The sequence below is a fragment of the Ostrea edulis genome, chromosome 9, assembly GCF_947568905.1.
Source record: "Ostrea edulis chromosome 9, xbOstEdul1.1, whole genome shotgun sequence".
In the NCBI taxonomy this organism is placed as follows: domain Eukaryota; kingdom Metazoa; phylum Mollusca; class Bivalvia; order Ostreida; family Ostreidae; genus Ostrea; species Ostrea edulis.
The window spans coordinates 49107358-49129155 of record NC_079172.1 but is presented as its reverse complement, the minus strand read 5'-3'; the positions used below and the strand labels follow the sequence as shown (position 1 = coordinate 49129155).

Sequence of the window (21798 nt, the reverse complement as noted above, 5' to 3'; positions counted from 1 at the left end):
TCCGATAGTAATATATAGGGAATGCGAAACAAATAAAATCACATTTTAAAACATTATGCTTTGTTCAAAATTACAAAATATTTATTGTATACCAATGCAACATTCCGAAGGTTTAGATAATTTAGAAAAAAATGCAAAATTAAGCTTTTCTTGCATACTTGTAAGTGCATGCAAGTATTTGCAGTTTCTTATGAAATAAATGCGGAGAAATCATTTGCCAATTACATACTGATAGAATGGAATAAGCAAAGAGCATAAAATATATCATTTATATCAATTCTTGCAAAATACAGGTCCATGCCATATGCATAATATGTAATGCACATGGCATATTCGCCACACAAAAAAACGTAACAAATATGGACATATATTCAACAGGTATCGGAGATGTGCACTTACCGAAAATATTAGATTCTCTTTATTCTAATAAATCCACGAAACAAAATGATAAACTCCATTTGTATCTCGTTAGAACTTTACAACACGTTGTCATTCCATTATACAGACTGCGACACACTTCACCCGTGCCAAATAGGGTGTCTTCAATCAGGGGAGATGTCAGAGTCGAAAATGTTTCCAGTATTGAATGCTTGTCTGGTCGAGGTTTTGCAGTTTATAGAAATCGGGAATCTAATCATATACATTGAGCATCTGGTTGGATATATTGCGTGCTCAATTCAAAATTTATCGATGATCATATACAAATTTGGATATACAAATAAGGGAATAATGATCGAAAATATACATCTGTTTAAAAATGCGGGTATTACATTTGCAATCCATAATAAACAGTTGATTACACAAAGACACATATAAAAGGAAATAAACGAAAATATAGTTTTATTGTTTCTTTGAGAACCACATACTTATTTACGGTCTCTGTATGTCTATATTCATTGATTGAACAGGAGAGAGAGAAAAAGAGAGAGAGAGAGAGAGACTGTCCTACTTCGATGTACAATATATCATTTCACAGAAGGAAAGAAAATTGATCACTGATATAATGGTAAGCTTACAAGCATTAAGAAATTCCAGCTATTTAAAAATTTGTTATTGACAATGTATTAAAAACTTACAGGAGTTGATGTTTATAATTGAATTCATTACAAATTTAAAAAATAAATAAATATCAGTTTAAACTGTGCATGTAGAATATACTGACTTTGTATGTTAGAATAACGGAAAAAAGTAAATTGTCAAAAAAACGGGGGGGGGGGGGGAGAGAGAGAGAGAGCAGACCAGCCTCCCTGCCCACCCCAACCCCCTGTATACGTGCCTGAAACAACATAATATAAATTCGTGTTGAAAGAAAGGTGCATATCTGCATTTCATTAAATTCCAAAGGATTATTATTTGGTATGCAAGATTCGTTCCCGAATTTAAAATCATGCTTTCAGTCAGAGCAAAAATGAATTCATTTTGAAGTACATCTAGTTTGAATGCAAATGTGGGGTTCCTTTTAATTTCATCAGACTCATTAGAACCCCCTCTCCCAAACTATGCAGTCTTGTTTTTATTGATATCTAAATCGGCATATGAATCCGGATACAAATTATATAATGTTTTTTCGTGATCATATAGATATCGATACTAGAAAATGTTTATACTCTTGCCTTTTGCATATCCTAGTAATGCATTACAGTAGATTCATTGACACTGTATCATATCAAATAAAACCTCAACACGAATTTTACTGATTTATGAATACTAACATCTTATCGAATACATTTGGATATGAAATTTCGACGTACAGCGGTATGTCTATTTTTAGAATATATCCATTGCGCCAGATCTACGAAATGAAAATAATCATTATGGCATGTTACAGAAACGTTAAAACACACATATGCTATATTCCTGCAATGTATGCATGCGATTTTTCTGAATACATGTATTTATGTATTCGTGAATGAAGTTCCTACGCTTAAAACTATCTTGGCCTTTATGCATTTTGTTTTGTGATTTTGGTTTACCATTCCTTACACTGTGTAAATGAAGGAAAACTTGGTAAAGGGTGCAGTTCTACACCATACAATTAGTATGCATGCATGTGTTGAAAAGCAAAATGTACATGTAATAACCAGACATGTATCGTCATTTTTCATGGGGGGGGGGGGGGGGGGGGGGGGGTTACAACAGGAAGAAAAAAAGGAAAATTGGATTCTTCAAAATTTCTTGCCATTCAAAATAATAATTAAAAAAGATGAACGAAAACAGCAATAAAATAAAACAAAAAACCCAAACAAACCAAGATGTTTTATCCGATGTTCAAAGTCCTAATGTGGGGATGAAGGGTTAAGAGAGTCTTTTACTTTGACTGCCTCAATAATTTCCCCCTACACTTCATTTTCTTCCATCGTTGGGGGTGGGATGGGGTGGTTAGAGTCCTCTACTATGAGTGCCTCATATCTTCATTTTCTTAATTGGTGGTGGTGTGTGTCTTCTACTATTATATCAGAACTTTCAAGCTGGGGTCAAGTTTGGGGGGGGGGGGGGTTGTCACCCAATATATTTTTTACTTGCATTACAAAATAACGGCCTCTCACTTCTGTCGGCGCGGGTTCGAAACCCGCTCGCGCCGGTAAGTGAGAAAGTTTCCCAGTTTATTTTCGGAAGGTCGGTGGTCTCTTCCCAGGTACATTGTATCTGGTTTCTCTCTTCCACCAACAAAAACTGGGCGCCACCAGATAACTGAAAACTTGAAAACATAAAAAATAACCAAACAAACAAAATAACAAAAAAATGGATATTGTTATCAAAGGTGGGGGACAGACACTCTTGTTCCCTCCCCTTGATTCTTTGTACTTGACCTTTGTATTTGGGAGAGGGCCTACATAGGCTATGCCTGTTGCCCAATCCTGTTGAGTTTCTCAATAAAATATGTTTAAATAAAAAAAAAAAAAAAAATCCATGTGCTTGATAACTACGCATAGGATAAACTCAATTATTACATTTTGCAGAACTACAATTTGCGTCGAGTTCAACGCAGAATGTAATAAAGCAAAATGGCATAGATATATAAGATCTATTGAGCGCCGAATTAGCTAAAAATAAAGTAATTGAAAATAACATTATTTAAAGATATGTTTAATTTTTAATTATTGTGTGCTTTAAATGAATCAAATAAATCTGTATTATCAATGAATGAGAGCAATATTGAGTTACTGTTCTCTTATATTGAATTAACGATATCATTTGCCTTAATAAGAGCGCGATTATTACAAGATCATCGTTTGAATCCCTCCTCTCTCCCTCTCTCATCCCATACACTCGTGCAGTGTTGTATATGCAAATTATCTATGCACAAACAATTTATGTACCTAAATGATTTCCTGATTTATAAATCTGCAATACTCTGACAAGTAAATAATACGGTATAATATAAGGATTCATGCACAATACAGGGTAAATATTCTACTCTGATACTTCCCCTGATTGAAGATAGCTGATCGGCGCGGGCTAAGTGTGTCGCAGTCTGTACAATGGACAATGTTGTTTACTGTTGGAATACAAATGGAGTGTATCGTTTTGTTTCAAGGACTATGCTAATAAAGGGAGTTTTACTACTACTTTGAGTATTTTCGACAAGTGTACACGTACATCTTCGGTCCTTTACAAATATTACGAGTAGACCCAGGTAAATAGTCATCCGCATTCGATGCTTTTTCATGACGAGCATACATGACCCTGTCTTCTTTATACGTACAGTAGCATTTATGTATTTGCATTTTGCTTGAAGTAAGTGTGAATGTTATAGATTTTATGCCTTTTGCTTATTCCATCTCATCAATAGATCTAGATAATAGATGAAATATTTCTCCGCGTTTTTGTATAGTTTTGACATATTTATTGCAAATGTACGCACATTCACGTAAAGAAAAGGCTTTCTATATTTATTTATCCAAAGCTTTTAGAATGATTTACTACTGTACGATATGTTTATTGTAATTTTGAGCACTGCATGGTGTTTCAAAACGTGATTTCATTTTTTCTTGATGTCCTATAAATTAGTATCGGAGATGTACGTGTTACCTGTCGAAGCTACCCGCACAGGTAAATCGAAGACACTGATGTGATGTGAAGCGTAGCAAAACTCGTCCCCTTATATACCATGCGAACCCTGATACATATAACAATAGAATATCCAACCAATATGGCGGATTAGCAAAGAAATATGACGGACATATAGAATTATACTATATTTATTAATTCATGTCAGCTTTAATTTATAATTTTATTCACAAAAGTGAAAAGGATTGGGCAACAGGCAAAGCCTATTTTAGCCCTCTTCCTTACACTTGTTCTGTAGTAGACTTTGATACCAGCCCACACATCAAAACCTATTGTTATATTGTTTCTACATTGTCTTTTTGTAGTGAAATGCCCAGAACCAATTCAAAAAGAAAATTTGTAGACGCACATGCGTCGTTTGGAGAGTTCATAAACATTAGTTAGACATGTGGTTATTTTAATATTATAACAAACATGATGACATTTTCAATGCGAGAATAGCTATAGTTTCATATATAAACAGATGTAAAGCCCTACCCTTGTGCAAGTAAAATCAATCTGTTCAAAAACCAGGTCCATATTCGAAATCATCGTTTTAGTATTCCAAGTTTGGGAGTGATATAGCACATTCCATGGCTAACCATAGCCCTGCTGTTGAGAAAGAGCCTATTATCGAGATATCCACACATAAAACTATGATGTCCTGCAGTAAAACAAGTAGTATGGGCAAAAAGTTCTATAGATCATTGGGATTTTTCACAGCCATGATTTCCTTCTGTCAATTACACATTACAAATCAGCATTCAGCTTAAGTCTTTGTTGACAACTATGGTTCAACCCTTAATCATATCCCAAATACATCAGCAAACACTGTAATTTATCTCAATATAAAACAGACTGCAATCAATATATGGTATTACATATCATTTTGTACAAAACAGTACATGGATGCTGCCTGGTGGTTTCCTCATTATGGGCCGTTTCCAGATTCTTCTTTTAAACTTTGAAATCCATGAAAGAAAACTGTTTGTTTCATACTTAATTTAATATCACATATACATGTATCTGTACATCTTTAAAACAATTTCTACACAAAAAGTGACATAAAATATTTTAATTTACTATGATCAACTCAAAACAATGAAATATGATTATCAAGTACAATGCTGAAGTGCACTGCATGCTAATAACGCACATACAGAATCCCACTGTATAACAAAACAAGATACAGGTCTTGAAATTTTGAATGCACTTTGAAAATTTCAATTTTCAATCACACAATTCATTTCATTATGTTAGCAATGATGATGCAATCAAGGATAAATGGTCTGTTGTTGGCTTCCAGTCTTTGTTTTCTATGACAAAATGACATCTCAGTGAGCTAAACAGATGACCTCTCAGTCATAAATGAATAAATACTTCAATGTTGATCTGTCCCAGCAGCATGGAGAGGTCAATCTTCACACCGCTGGTGTTGGCCTGTCTCATTGGGTGATACCCCAAACACTGGCCCCTGTCAGTGTTTACATTTATTCTATGCATTCACACACTCACACAGTTTGTTTTAGATCACTCAGTTCTTTTCTTCTTTCTTTTCTTCCTTCTTTTCTTGGTCGTCTGAAGATTCGGATGAACTACTGCTAGATGAGGAACTATCCTGACTTTCCCTGTCAGCAGACATCTGAAGAGGAATCAAGACAATGATTTTTTGTTTGCAGACAGTTTATATTATGACTTAATACAATAATTTGACAGCTAACACGACTCATCTGTAAACGGTTCATACAATGATTAATATGTGAACAGTCAATACATGAACAATGAGAAGTCTGGTCTGTAGGCAGTTAATACAATTTAATCGTCTGTCACAATTAATACACAAAAATTGATCTGTAGATAGTGTATACATGTACCTTCCAATTATTGGCTTTATATTTTAGCAACCCGAGAAGTGTAATAATAATCACCGAGCCTAGAAGATGGGATGAATATTGTACTTCAAGGATAGCTAACACCCTCTCTCTGCCTCATTGATATAGGGGAATTTTAACATTCACGTTTCATTCCAATAAGATATTTATTCAAAGTCAGGTTTACAAACAGGTAAATCAGCTATTTTCTGACTACAACATACAGGAAGCACTGAATTTTCTTTTATCTCAATATTCATCAATTCTCATGGTGTGATAACATGTACTAATTTCCAAAAAAAATATAAAATAAAGTGTCTTAGAAAATCAAGTCCACAGACAGGCCAATTCTAATACCCATCCTCCTCCCTCCCCTTATATACAGCGCTGTACTTCATTTACAGGTAGAATTTGATGCAAAGAGTGTAAACAGTAACTTTTACATGCACATACTACAAACCTTTTTGTATGCCATTTCAAACAGTTTAAGGGAGGCCTGCTGCATGCTGGATGTGGCCTGCTTTAGTTCTTCCACTTCTACATCGTCCTTTCTTGCAATTAAATCTTTCACTCCAACAATTTGCTCCCTCAGTTTATTAGCCTATGATAAAGAAAGACACAATGCATCAGTTTATTAGCCAATGATAAAGACAGTGAATTAGTTAATTAGCCAACGATAAAGACAGTGAATTAGTTTATTAGCCTACGATATACATGTATATCATCTCCTTTTCCCTACATTGGTTGAAACATTACGTTTTGGTAAATACTTACATCTTCCTCTGGGAGTTGACTCTTGAATTCCTCCAGTTTGGATTCTGTGTCATGAATTATGGCATCAGCCTGATTCACCGCCTCCACTCTTTCCTGCAGATACACATTATAACATAAATGTATACATTTACAAGTACATGTAGTTGCAGTGTTTTAAGACTTTGTTTGTCATGGATCAGTCATGTAGAATTGTACATGCCAAATCTCTGAAGAATAGGAATACAAAAACACCAACACAAAAGAACCTGTATACTTGCTAGCTTGTATAAAATGGTATATATATCTAGATGTGTGTTTTGATGCCTCTGGTGCAACCTATAAACACATGTAGAATGAAGGCACATGTGGTGTAGTACTGACAGTGTTATATTCATGACCAGTCTAAGATAGTCCAGAGCCTATAATGGCCCTACATTAGAATCCACTGACTAACTATACAGTAGGCTCAAAATTCCCCCATGGACTTTTTCAAACCTCTGCATGCATGCCTACTTCACTTTTAAATATTTTACAGAATGATTAGAATGTGCTCATTACACATTAATGATTTTGCAATGCACATAACACGACAGTTTGTGAAAACATTTTACCCTTAGCAGTGGCCAGGCCCTTTCACATATAATTTTGACCCTAATCTTTACAAAAATGAAGTTTAATAAGTGATCTATACAGTAAAAGTTACCACCAAGATTGAAGTTGTGAATGACAGATCAAAAGCAACATGTCCCATGTTTCAGAGGGCATTAAAAGTCTTGAACATGTGAATAACTCACCTTCCTGACATGATCTTCAGCTGCATATCTCTCTGCATTCTTGACCATGTTTTCAATCTCCTCTTTACTGAGTCCACCAGAACTCTGAATCACAACTGAAATATACGATGTTTATTGACAACATGCTAAAATAACTGTCATCTTTAGATAAAAACATTACACAGTCAGGGGCAAACACACATATAAAAATTTCAATATTTTACACATACACACACATTTAAAATAATGCATTTTCTGCTATTTTGATTTTACTGATGGATTTTGTCCGAAAACTTGTATTTTTTTTTTTTATATCCAGCCAATATATACTGCATTATAGGATTACATGATGGAGTGCCCAGACTCTAATAAACAGTTGCCACCAAAGACATGTGGCCTGTGTAAACTAGTAGGATTATACTCGTTACTCTGAGGTGTTATTTACAATCTCTTAGTATCAGAGCTTTCACACTGTGTAGAAAACATTTATGATATAAACTGAGTGAAAGAAATTGCACCTGGACTAATATTTAAACAATAGAAAAGTTCGTGCACCTGATAACTCCATGCATTCACTTACTTTGTTGCTCTTTTCCTGTTCCCTTATCTCGAGCCGAAACATTCACGATGCCGTTAGCATCAATGTCAAAGGTCACTTCAACCTGTGGGACACCACGAGGGGCTGGGGGGATTCCAACCTAAAAATAAAATCAAAAAATATTTTTCAATTAGAAATTGTTACAAAGACTTGATCACAACAACATGGAGCATGCACAACTAGTCACTAATGTATACCCCCACTTTCATTTTCCAAAGTTAAAGCATGGATACGCCATCAGCAATCAGAAAGTACACTAGCAAATGATTTTAATCTGTAGCACATGGTATACATACCAAATACTAAAACAAAACTTTCTTTAATAACATTTTAATGAATATGATTGTTATTGGGCAAGAACAATGCTCATGAACACCTACTTCATAAAAACTTAGTATGGTAATAAAAATCAAAAGCTGTGATTTGTTGTTGTACATGTCTTGCAGTTCTCTGTGTAATCAACCTACCAGCATGAACTGTCCGAGGAGTTTGTTGTCCGAGGCCATCTCTCTTTCTCCCTGACAGACCTTGATTTCTACACTTGTCTGGCCATCAGCTGCTGTGGAGAAAACCTACAAACAAATCAAACATTCAGTTCACAAAACAAACCTACACAATCCTGTAGATCAATTTTATTTCAGAAGATCTTATCTTTAAATAAATACAATGATGTACCATTTCAGTAGACCAAACTTGTACGAATCATTATCTGTTGCTCAAGTCTTCTGTATGTAAGAGTTTATTTGCAAGAAGTAGTTTTGCAAATGGCTATTCTCCCGAAATTACTCATGAACAATATTTTTACAAATGAAGTGATTTACAGTACCTGTGTATAATATGAGAAGTTCTAAATGTAATTCTTAAATTCAAGTATTTGTTCACGATTTGCAATTTAGATAAAGGATTTTGAATTTGAATACTTTTGTCGAGAACAAACATACTTGGGATTTCTTTGTGGGAATAGTTGTGTTTCTGTCAATGAGCTTTGTGAACACGCCTCCCAGAGTCTCGATTCCCAACGAAAGTGGAGTAACGTCCAACAATAACACATCAGTTACGTCCCCTGCCAACACACCTCCCTGAAATACAAATACTGCACGATTACTTCATTTTCTTGACTTGTTTTCTATTTCTATCAGCAGATTTTTCTATTCATCACAGAATAAATGTAATTTTTAAGTATTTCAATATGATAAACAGATTTCCTTCATAATTGTACATGTATATTTACCTCACCTCTTAAGGTTTCCAAAAATTATTTATACATGTACGTCATTCAATCATTACAATATCTGCAGAAAGGCAGAACTGCTTATCAACACCTACATAGTACTTCAAATTGAAATGATTGAAAGGACATCCTGACAGAGTATGCGAAATATGTCGGATCATCAGACATTTCCGGTAAAAAATGGATCGGCCCAGTTAAAGTTTGTATAGTTCCTGACCAAATGTCCGGTATTGTGTTTTTGTTTTGTTCATAGTATTTCCGGTATTAAACTACTTCAGTTTTTCCAAATAAACTTGTATACGCAAGGTAAATCAGGGTAGAAATATGAATTTCAGTTGATAAAAATTTTTCAGTCTTCGAAATTAAGCAGTAGAGTCGTGTTTAGTAAAATATGGATCGGACTACCAAGCATTATTGACATGCATGCCCTGTAAGCCAGTAATATATTTCCGGCGGGGATTATGATCATATAAAGAATAAAAATATTTAACATTAAAGATATTAAGCATAAAGAATGAGCAATTCCTGGTAGGAAATCAGTGAAACAACCCGTTCTTACAGAGAAAGTTGCAGCTAAGAAGTGTGAGGAAACAAAGCGACAAAGAAAATGTTAGCGTGTATGCAGGAGAACCGGCCCTGATTTGAATACAACGATGGTCTCATATTTTGTATCTGGTGCAGAAAAGAAAACACTGCAAATTGTAAGTTCATGTCTGGCTCTGATAATTACAGAATTGATTCTGTAAAAGGACACGAAACTAATAAATGGAGTAAACACTTTGCGCCAGAGTAATGAACACAAGTGACCGCCTCAGCCGTTCAGAATATGTGACTGAGCTAGTGAATAACCCTTGTTTTCACCTTTATTAGGGTGAGTGATTATGAAGAACTAGAAGAATCAGAATTGGAGGATTCTGACTGTGAAATGACAGAATTAGAAGTTGAAAGAGAGCTGAACTTGATTTGTTATACTCATAAAAAATGTTTAAACTTGAAATTTCGAATCATGTTGAATAATTCCTACACAGCATTTAGGCTAATAAAATCTTATTTGGGCTACCAAATTTTGTACTCTCACTTGCCCTATAGTCTTGTAATCAGAAACGTTAAGCGCAGACTGAATTTTGCACATTAGAAAATTTGGTCTGGTAAAATAAAAAATCATTCACGTATACTGTACTGAATAGGAAAGCATAAATTTCACTATTTGTAGACATTTTATGTTCTCTTACCTGTATAGCAGCTCCCATGGCAACAGCCTCATCGGGGTTCACTGACTTTCCTGGAGTTCTGCCAAACACCTCCTGTACCAATGCCTGAACCTGGTGAGACAGATTTGTGAAATTTATACATCCTGTCAAGTTTCGAGTACTGCATAACATTTTTTTTCTGTGGGTGAAAATGTTTGCAATTTCTATAAAATAAGAGTGCAGTGGGGTTTTCTTTTCCCCAGTTATTTGGGACTGGGGTCTGGACCCTCGAAGTTGGAAATTTCAGCATCAATTAGATTAAAGTGGGAATTATTAAGAATACCTAGTAATACAAGAAGCATTGTTGAATACCGTAATTTGGGTCTTTGTGTTACGTTTACAAACACCATTGATGGTAACAAAACTCAGAACAGTATGTCTTATCTAAAAACTTCTATCAAAAACAATTAGAGGTGTGAATTAAATTACAATGGAATCCATCAGGGCTGAAGTACAAACCTAGTTAATTTCACTTGAAAAACATGCAACAAACAGATTTTAACATCACATTTTTGAGTAAAAAAAAACCCAAAAAACTTTACATGCATTTTGGATAAATATAAATTTTTTTGATTGGGACTAGGGCTGAACTTAAGCCCCCAAAGTTGTCCTACAAAATCATCTTTTTAAAGATTTGCTATGAGATGTCTATATGCATTCAACTAAACAATATTTCATGCAATTAAACTTCTTTAATCAAAAAAATACTGCAATAATATGCAGTCAGTTACAGAATTAAACACTTTCAAAATTTCTGAATATATGGGCTCAACCCCCCCCCCCTCCCATAATTTAGCATGCTACATGTAGGTTGCTCATCTAATACAAATAATGGTAGAGAGAAATTTAATTCATTAATCTATTAAATTTAGTCGGCCTACTTCACATAATGAAGTATTGTTTATTCAATGTCAAGACAGATCATGCCCGAGATATTTCTCTCCAATAAAGTTTATCACTGCTACTTTTATATCATAGGAATGAAATCTCAATTTCAGATCATATATCAAAGAATTTGATATTTTTTTTTATGTTTTTGCAATTGTATACTTGTACAACGAACACAAGTGATGTCCAAATTAGATTAAAATGTCATAATTTTTGAAAATAATGACATATTTGAAAATAAACACTATAAATAAATATTCATGTTTCCATTGAAATGAGACTGCATGATCCACATTCCATGCATATGTATGGATCCAAAATACATGTAAATAATGAAGTCACAGTCTATCCCATAAAAAAAAAACAATAATAAGGACGTACCTTGGGCATACGTGTCATTCCTCCGACTAAAATGACATCACCAATTTCAGACTTTTTGATTTCAGCGTCACTCATTGCCTTCTGACATGGTCCAACCGTGCGTTTGACCAGGCTTTCTACAATCCCTTCAAACTTGGCTCTGGACAGTTTCAAATTCATGTGTTTAGGGCCACTGGCATCCATCGTCAAGTAAGGCAAGTTAATGTCCGTCTACAACATAAGCAACGTTACCATGGTTACTTCCGGTCAAGGAACAAGGAAGCATTAATGATCACTATTAATGTAAGCAAGTGTTCAGATAAAAACTATCTCCATCTTATGTTAAAACAAGGATCTGCAAGTTTTTATCTCATTTTTTTGTCCCAAAGATTTGGCCCCAGAAGCTAAAGAGCAGCTGGGAATTTGACTGACTTTGGATTAACCATCAATCACTACTGCTTAAACAGTATCAGTAACTAAACCACTACTGTGCCCCACATGCAGGTCTTTCAGAGATGGGGTCATCTTGAATTGTGGGTGTAAATCTCATTTGCAAGTACATGTACATACACATCATTATCCCTAAAAACCACTGATGGCCCTGGCCTCCCTTGCCCACAAACTCTTTATCATGTCCAGTAGATGGCATCAAATACAGTATTTTATCCTATCCTCTTACCTGCATGCTAGAGGAGAGCTCTATTTTTGCTTTCTCAGCTGCTTCTCTCAACCTCTGCATGGCCATGTTGTCTTTGGTTACATCAATTCCTTGCTGTAAAATCAAAAAGCAAATATATATATCATACAATGTTCTTTTGCATACCATTAATTAATGAACATTGCAAATGCAATGAATTGAGGCTTCCCACTTCAGATTTGTGCTTTCAAAGAGAGGACACATTTAGGAAATATTGAGAAGCCAGTTCATATTATTTACTACATATGCACTTATTTTAGAGTAGAGTAAAATAGCCTTACTGGAGCTGATGAATTAATGGTATAATCAAGATGTACCATTTCTTTTATGTTTGATAATGGATAAAATAAACGTTTTCATATTTTAGTGCAACCATAAGCTAGAGCTCTTTTTCCGTTGCCAAAGATGCCAAAATATGAATCACGCTAAAATATGAATCACATATAGTATGACCTAAGGACCGAAAACAAAGAAGATCATCACACCAATTCTTCAAATGAAATGCTTCTTCATAAGAAACTCCTTCCTTTTTAAACTTTAATAATTTAAATGTAAGGATTTTCTAATTTTCTTGTGGGAACTTACATCTCGTTTGAATTCATTGGCCAGGAAAGTGACCAAAGTATTGTCGAAATCCTCCCCTCCCAAGAATGTGTCACCATTGGTGGACTTCACCTCAAACACTCCCCGCTGCATCTCTAGGATTGAGATATCAAAAGTTCCACCACCCAAGTCATATACTGCGATACTGGAAAGAAATAAGCATTAAGTGTAACACAAAGCAAACTTCATCAGGAATAGTAATTTTCAAATATTTGTCTCAGATCAAAACTCCTGGATGAATATTTACCAGGAAGGAACATAACTGATGGTTTTGTCCTAGAATAAAAACGAGACAGACAACGCAGACAAACTCACACTTTGTCATCGGTTTTATCCATGCCGTAAGCCAGAGCAGCAGCAGTAGGTTCGTTAATGACCCGGAGAACATTCAGCCCTGAAATCTGTCCAGCATCTTTTGTGGCCTGATAGAGAATAAACACAAGACATATTCAATACAAATCAAGATTCCCCCTTCTGTGCCAAATATCACAACACTATCATAATAATCAAACTCAGAGAATTATTACTGATCAGTTACAGCATTACCTGTCTCTGGGAATCATTGAAATACGCAGGAACAGTGATGACAGCATTCTTCACCTTCTGTCCAAGGTAATTATCTACAATAGGTAATTATTTACAAATGCATTTAGCTATAATACTGATAGACAAATAATTATAAGCAGATAGATATGCAAGTACCTTCTAATATATTTATAACATGCACAAACTATTTAATACCACCCTGACATTACAACTGAAATTCGAACAAGTGAGATCTCAGTCTTTGGTGTAAGTTGACATCAGTTTGACATCAAGAGTAGCAAATAGTCATCATAGAACTCACTGTCTTCTGTGACTAAGCAAACATTATAGTATCTGTCATTTACAACAACAATCTTTACAAGTTATAGAATTACAGTGTTTGACATTAACAACAGACCAAGTCTATGCCAATTGTAATTGAGATACACCAAATTGTCTATGCCTATTTTCTAGATTTAAAGCAATAAAGTTATTCCAAAGGACCCTACATGGTCAGTCAACGTCTGATAAATGGTATGAGGAAAGGAAGATATTGTTATGGAAATTGAAGAAAATATGCTTTCTATTAATAGAAGTAAATGAAAATGTTTTTTGTGATATTTTTTTTCATGTTGCGGTCTATACCAATTTGATGAGGTCTATGTCATCTTGTTTTGGCATAAACCCATGGTCTATACCAAGTCTTAAACCAATTTCGATCACTGGAATTAATATAATAATATTCACAAACTTAAGATGAAACTACAAATGATTTACAATTACATTGAAGATCTGAGAAAGTGTAGATATTGGCGTGTGTTCAAGAAGCACACTGTCCCACAATTCATTCAATGCATGTAATTCTACAAATCACTTTTTATAACAGACTAAACTTGTTATTCTGGTCAAGACTTCATGCTGTGCAATTTTTCCCATTCAATGCTGGTATGCAATAGATGTATTTATTTCTTGTAAATTGTTCTCGAAATGTAACATGCCATTTAGCTGCACTAGCCATTTAAAAAAAAAAAAACAACCTAAAATATAAAACCAACTCATTTATCACTTCTAATTCTGGATACTACAAGATTTGATTACAGAATACTGTGATCAAATTTGACGAGTTTAAACTGAAAATTTTTTTTTGTAATCAATCAGTTCCATCATTAACCCATCAGTATCAACTACATATTAATCAGATTAAATTATCAATCTATTGAAAAACACATATCGCTGTGTTCCTACAAGTGAGATCTCAGTCTTGGTGAAGGTTGACATCAGTATGACATCAAGAGTAGCAAATAGTCATCATAGAACTCACTGTAATCATTTAACATCAGTATCAGAAGATGTCTAGCCCATCTACTACATACAGTGCACAATCATTTCCCCATACCATTACTGTAATAATGTGCCTTCATTTTAATTTTCTGGACATCCAAGTTTTGTAGTTTTCCAGAAAAATACAATTTTTATTGCACATGAACTCTTTTAAGAATATTTACCCTTTATTCTTTCATAAAAACTTCTCCCTTGATAATTTCATTTCATTGTTCCAAGTTAACAATGAAATAAGTGTTCAACAAATATTGATAGAATGACACAATCCAACAGTGAATGATAATTACAGTATGTATTCTAACTTCAGTTCACTCTGTATCAATGCTAGTAATTCCTTTATGAAAGAGCCATACACGGCCTCCATTTTAAAAAGTCATCAAGGACAAAACTGTAAATCCTTATTTGGTTACTCGGACACTGTCCATCTTATGACACAATTCAAGTAGAAAGGAAGGTCACAGTGACTGAAATTTCTAATTTCCTCATTTCAACCAAAAGCTGCCAACTTTGAAACACAAACTGCTTCAGCAAATAATGAGCACACATTTGCCTACCTCTCAAACTCAATATTTTGTATGTCTGTATCAGATGCTGCAACCTTCATCTAAATTTGGTACATAGGCAAATGTATGTTCCACATTTTCCTAAGCAAACATTTTATGTAATATCAAAAATATGTCCCATTTTCTTTGAAACCCAAAATCTGCTCAAATCTGTGGCAGTCTTGTGGCTTTAGTCACTTGCATTGATGACCATGATTATATATTTTTACTAAAGTATCATTTTGAAGTTTTAACTTAGCTTTCACGATCTGTGCACTAAAACCTATCTCTTCATGCATGGTCATATCATATAATTCTAAACTATCAACAAACAGTAACACTAAGAGAAGATTAAACCAATTACAGTTCCCTTGCACAGTAAACCATTCACAAGACCCCAAAAAATTAATTACTTGGTTCTCAGACCCACCTGCATCTGTTTAAACGATGCACATTAACCATTTTTATCCTTAAATAAAGAAAATAAAACTTCTCTTCTGCACTCTTCGGATGCAAGAAAAAAATATCATGTAGAATCTCAAGTGCATTTTAGATACTCCCGTCTGTAAAACACTTGACCAAGTCTGGATCACTTCAACATTTGAATAAACAGTTCAAATTTCCCAAATGGCAGACAAGGTTATGTAGTTTCAAATACATCATTGTGATGGTATAATAAATATCTGGAGGAATATCAGGGTTTGACACTAAGGCACGTCCGACCGACTGAGTCTACTAAATGATAGATCCGGTCGGGTAAAATGTTGATTTACTAGTCCGACTGGTCGTGTTGAAAAAATAAACAAGAAACTTTACTTTAAACCATAAGTTATTTTATTCTTAACTAAAAAAGAATAACTGTAGAGTCTGCGAGCAATTTTGAACCGCATGATGACACAAACTCTATTTTTAGTTCTAATAAATAAGTCGCGGTCAGAAGTGATGTTTTAAGACATCTACTCGATGTTAATGTGTGTAGAGTTATGTTTTAGATGAATTTATTTTCCTTTCTTTTTTTTTTTAAAAACCCAGTTTATTTGAATCAAATGTAAGAAAGTGTTTATCAAATTAATAAATTACGTCGTAAACAGCCATTTTTCAGTGTTGATATATGTGCGGGAATATCTCTATATTCAAATACAACTTCTCGTCCTCATGGAAAGATGTCCCAAGAGAAAAAAGGTAAAAGGTTGGGAAGAAACAAAGCAGGGCTTATGAAATAGAGATAAAAAAAACCAGTTGAGGTAATTTTATTTTAAATGGACTAGAGAATTTCCGTGCCAGGTAGAATTTAAAGAAACAGAAAACGTGATTGAAAATGAAAGCATTAAATTGAATGACGAGACTAAAAGCTCTTTTTTGAGACAATTAAGTATGTTTTAGTTCATGAAAACTTAATGTTTGTCATTTGAATTAAGTACATTTAAATATGGAGAAACTATCAGTCTCTGAAAAGTTGGTCGGGACTAATGGATGTAGGGTCAGGTCTAGCAAAAATCATTTGAAGTAGCACGACTGGTCTAGTGCTAAAAAAAGTAAGTGTCAAACCCTGGATATGAAAAGGCACAATCCTTATTCCACTGTAGAACACTGTAAGAGTTTTTCCAATGCTTTCCCTAAGCTGGAAGTAAAAAACAAATCCCTTGTCTGTTTTTCATTATATAAAAATGAAAAATGACCTGCCCTCGCTCTTCTTTTTTGACGAAATTAGCCCCTCGAGAACCAAGTGATTATTTCTTTACGACCTTCTCAACACACCACTATGACTTGTTACACATATTTTTGGGTAGGAATTTCAGAAATGATGTGGTATATGTTCATCAGCCACGATGTCAAGAGTAGCAAATAATCATCACCAACTCCTACCTACAACATACTAATTATCATAGCAACATGCAGTTTCCCTCATTTGCGAGGTTTCTACAATTCCTCACCTGCTGTCTCCTTCATTTTCATGAGAACAAATGCACCAATCTGACTGGGCGAGTACATTTTCCCATGAGCCTCCACCCAAGCATCTCCGTTTGTTGCCTTCGCAATCTTAAATGATGCAGTTTTCCTGCAAACAGCACAAGTATAACAATATCATTATACATTGTCAATGTACATTTGTTATATCTGCATATAAAATTATTCCACTCACACCATGTCCTGATGTGTGAAACTTACATGTCCTTCTGAACTTCTGGGTCTTCAAAGCGTCTACCGATAAGACGTTTGGTGGCAGAAAATGTGTTATCTGCATTTGTGACAGCCTGACGTTTGGCAGGCATACCGACCAGACGTTCTCCATCTTTAGTGAAAGCCACCACGGAGGGGGTGGTTCTGGAGCCCTCAGAATTTTCAAGGACTTTGGGGGTCTTTCCTTCCATAATTGACACACAGGAGTTTGTTGTCCCAAGATCTATTCCAATCACCTGACCTTTCACTTTACCAGAGCTTAAATGCATAAAAATATTCACTCAGTATATACATATGTCATTACAGGTTTAACAGCACAGTAATCTCTGATATACATTGCAAATATACATTGAAAACAATCTGTTGCTATGCAATTGCCAGCTAAATAACTTTAAATATCTTTATTCATCATACTTATATTGTTACAGAACTACAGTACTCACTTGTTCCTCCTTTGCACTGCATGATTTCCATTTAAAGTGAGCAAGGATATCTACAAGTTATAATTCATTAAGTTAATTTACCGGTCAATATTTATAGGTTATAGACTTTGTATGGGAAAATATGACGACCGAGTTTTTTGGCGCGTAGACGGACCGAGCTTGCGAGGTCCGTTCGCGACAAAAAACGAGGTCGTCATATTTCCCATACAAAGTCTATAACCTTTTTATTATATACTTTCAATTTCATTTAGAAACTAACAATAATTTTATTTTTAACAATAACTTTATCGGTTTAACTGAGTAAAAGATGAAAAACACGAAAAATTTGAAAATTAACGGCGTAGAAATTTGATTGTGACGTAATGTTTCCGGGCATATATCGTGTGATATATGCCCGCAAACTTTTAAATAAAAAAGAAGAGATGAAATTGAAAGTATATAATAAACCAAAAATATATAACACGCAGACTTAACCTTTAGCCTCTTGTTCTTAATCTTCTTTTGAAGTTTACCTCATCTTAAAACAGAGTAAACAACCAAATACCACTGGAGCCTAAGAATATAAATGATCCCTGGTATAGTATTACTAGTATAATAAATAAGATTTCCTTGGTTTTGCATTTTCACAGTAGGTTTTTCGGTCTGACAAAATTTGGTTCGGTCCAGTGTGTTCATTGATTACACAGGACCAAATGTCCTGTGTGGTCCAAAACACTTTCGCATAGACTGCTTACGGTATATATATATATATATATATATATATATATAATACCGAGCGAAGCTCGGACGGGCCGAAGGCCCGTCCGCGAAGCAAGGCTCTAAAGGTAACACGTATGTAAAAGAAAAAAGTCAAAATCAGCAAAAGAAAAAGAGATAATCTCTATATACGTTCACTGAAATTTTCGTGATCCATATGGGCGCCACCATTTATTTTTTCATTACCTGCTTCAACAGTTATTCGTGTTTTATTTTGAATGCCAATAATAGAAGACTCTGACGTGCAATTCGTAATTTAAACACTCAGTTTGTTCAAAGTGAATAGTATAATTATCATTGTAACAGGTTTTAGCAAATAAATACATATAAAACCGTAATACGACTAAATAGATGAACGAGTTCATGAGTTTCTTTGAATAAGAATATACGATAAAATTACGGTTACTTTTTCCCCCCACAATTTTGAATCCATTGGTTAATTTTTTTTAGTTTTAACCGCCTTTTCATTGCATACGGAATGTATTATTGTTGTTTATGATTGTTTGCTTTGAAAACGAAAAAGTCGAGGCAAAATGTGACGTCACGATGCACTGTTTACGTCGTCTTGCGTTTTATTTCCCGCGTTCAATGAATAGGCGGATCCCGTAAAACTGTTGTCCCCATATAAACCCCTTTAATACTGAGATGTTACTGCGTGTTTAGCGCAATGAAAATTTCATTCAAAATATATATTTTTAAATGAATCATAATCTATCGTACTTAACGGAATTATGATTACCACTTGGGACACTCCAATGACCAGTACATTCTTCGCTCGGTCCAACGGTCACACCGTATACATATTAATAAAAAAAACGGCCTCGTCAAGGTCACTTCAAAAACAATTACCATATATATTAATTCACATCACATATCTGCTTAAACATGGAACCGACTTACCGTTAATACCAAACAATTAAAAACTTGTTGGTTTCAACGTTTGCAGTCAAAATGTAAAAATTAATCTGGAATACCAAAATCATTGATTGTTCAGAAGTGTGATCGAGTCTCCAGAGGGAAAAATCTGCAAAAACGTCGAGGGGATGACAAGAGAGATTCCTAATAGGTTATCAAGAAAGGATGTGATGAAAAGTTTTGTCTGAAACTTCTGGTACTCTCATTAAAATGAAGCCATCAGTATTTCATCAGAAATTTCTGAACACCTTATCTTGTATACAATGGGATATATCTCGGGAAGGACTGCAAAAACTAAAATTTAAAACAGCAATTGCTTACATTTCTCATCAGAGTACGGAGTTAACAGTAATGTTAGTTATGTAAAATTAAAATCTACTTTTAACAACATAAATTTGTGAATTACGCAACTAAATAGATTGCATTTCTACCTGGTTTTTCACTGTCTGCGAATGCAGACTCCGTGCATTCTGTACCCTGCATCCTTTTTCAAGACATCTCAATGTAATTCTTGGTGAAAGCAGCATTTTTGGTTCTTGCTCTAACGTTCAACTTCTCTTTGCCCTTGCCAGCACGTGTGATGTAAGTTTGACAATGCCGTTTCTCATCCAACGCATGCGCAACGGAAATAAGCTGCAGGCTAAACATGATAAAATTATATTGTACGGACAAAACGGTTAATCGAAATTATTTCCTTGTCTAAAGATTATGAATATCCTTAGGAATTTATTTTTGCTTTTCATCAAAATGAGTACATATTCTATCCATAAATACACATTTTTGGATAGCTATCACGAAAAAGAAATCGTTTGCATGATGTAACACATTGGACGAATATTCTCGAATCGACACCGGTGCCCTCTGTGTTCGTTCCCTCGCCGTTTTAGTTGTATTTATGAAATTTGTTTACAATAACATGCCTTGATTTTTATATATAATTAAACGACAAACTATATAATACTATACTCACTACATCTAAACCTAAATATTCATATTATAGAAGCCTTCAAATGTGAGGAAGTGTGTGTGTGTGTGTGTGTGTGAGTTGGGAGGGGGGGGGGGTGTCAGGTAATGAAAGATCTAATTAAAGTAATGCTAAATATGGTTAAAGAAACTAGACGTGATTTACAATTTCAATATAGGCCTAAGTGTTATGTTTTCTGATAACAAGTCCTTATATATTGTTACATTGTATCATGTGAAGCTCGAGCAGAATATATGAACTCTCTGGTGAATAGTGGTCTTGAAAGCCGAATCCATCAATCCAGAGTCGAAAAATTTGTAGAAGTGTATATGAAGTTTAGACACAATATTAACAATGAGTTTGCTAGAAAGACTGTTTAAAATGAAACATGAAACTCACAAACCATTGCCTGCGAAGCATGGTCACATCACTATCTTAATTTCTTTTCTTTTTTTGCGGGAGGATCAGTGCAGTTCATAGCGTGTTTCCATGATTTAACGTGACTAAAATAAAAAATGAGCAATCCAAAATAAATTTTTCTGTAATGCTATTTTAGCTCACCTGTCTTGTCTGTCTCAGTAAACTTTTCATATTTTTCAACTTCCTCTCCAGAACCACCCAAATTTGGTAAAAAAGCACCCTTAGGTGAATGGCTTTCAAGTATGTTCAAATTAAGGGCCATGCCCCCTTCAAAGGGGAGATAATTACAAACATGCAAAAATAGGGTGGTATCATTTAAAAGTCTTATTCTCAAGAACCACTGGGCTAAGAAGGTACAAATTTACATGAAAGCTTCCTGAGAGTGCAGATTCAAGTTTGTTCAAATCATGACCCCCGGTGGTAGGATTGGGCCACAATAGGGGATCACATACAAATATCTAGAGACAATATTTAAAACAAAAAAAACCCCTTTTTTTCTCAAGAACCACTACCGGTCTACATTTACATGAACGCTTCTTGACGTGGTGCGGATTCAAGTTTGTTAAAATCATGGCCCCAGGTGTAAAGCGGGGCCACAATAGGGTATCAAAGCTTTACATGGGGATATATTGGGAAA

General features: G+C 34.7%; 1 protein-coding gene across 1 annotated transcript; it reads right to left on the bottom strand.

Annotated features, from left to right (window-relative positions):
- Positions 1-5037: 5037 nt before the first annotated feature.
- Positions 5038-20619, bottom strand: LOC125658042 (stress-70 protein, mitochondrial-like). The gene is made up of 17 exons (XM_048889079.2): positions 20209-20619; positions 18107-18156; positions 17652-17921; positions 17417-17541; positions 13621-13694; positions 13390-13496; positions 13057-13219; positions 12454-12546; positions 11796-12005; positions 10509-10598; positions 8987-9124; positions 8513-8617; positions 8028-8145; positions 7469-7563; positions 6696-6788; positions 6382-6522; positions 5038-5692 (listed from the first exon to the last, which is right to left on the bottom strand). The coding sequence occupies exons 1-17, from the start codon at positions 20302-20304 to the stop codon at positions 5585-5587; spliced, it is 2076 nt and encodes a 691-aa protein (XP_048745036.1). The 5' UTR covers positions 20305-20619; the 3' UTR covers positions 5038-5584.
- Between the last annotated feature and the right edge of the window lie 1179 nt (positions 20620-21798).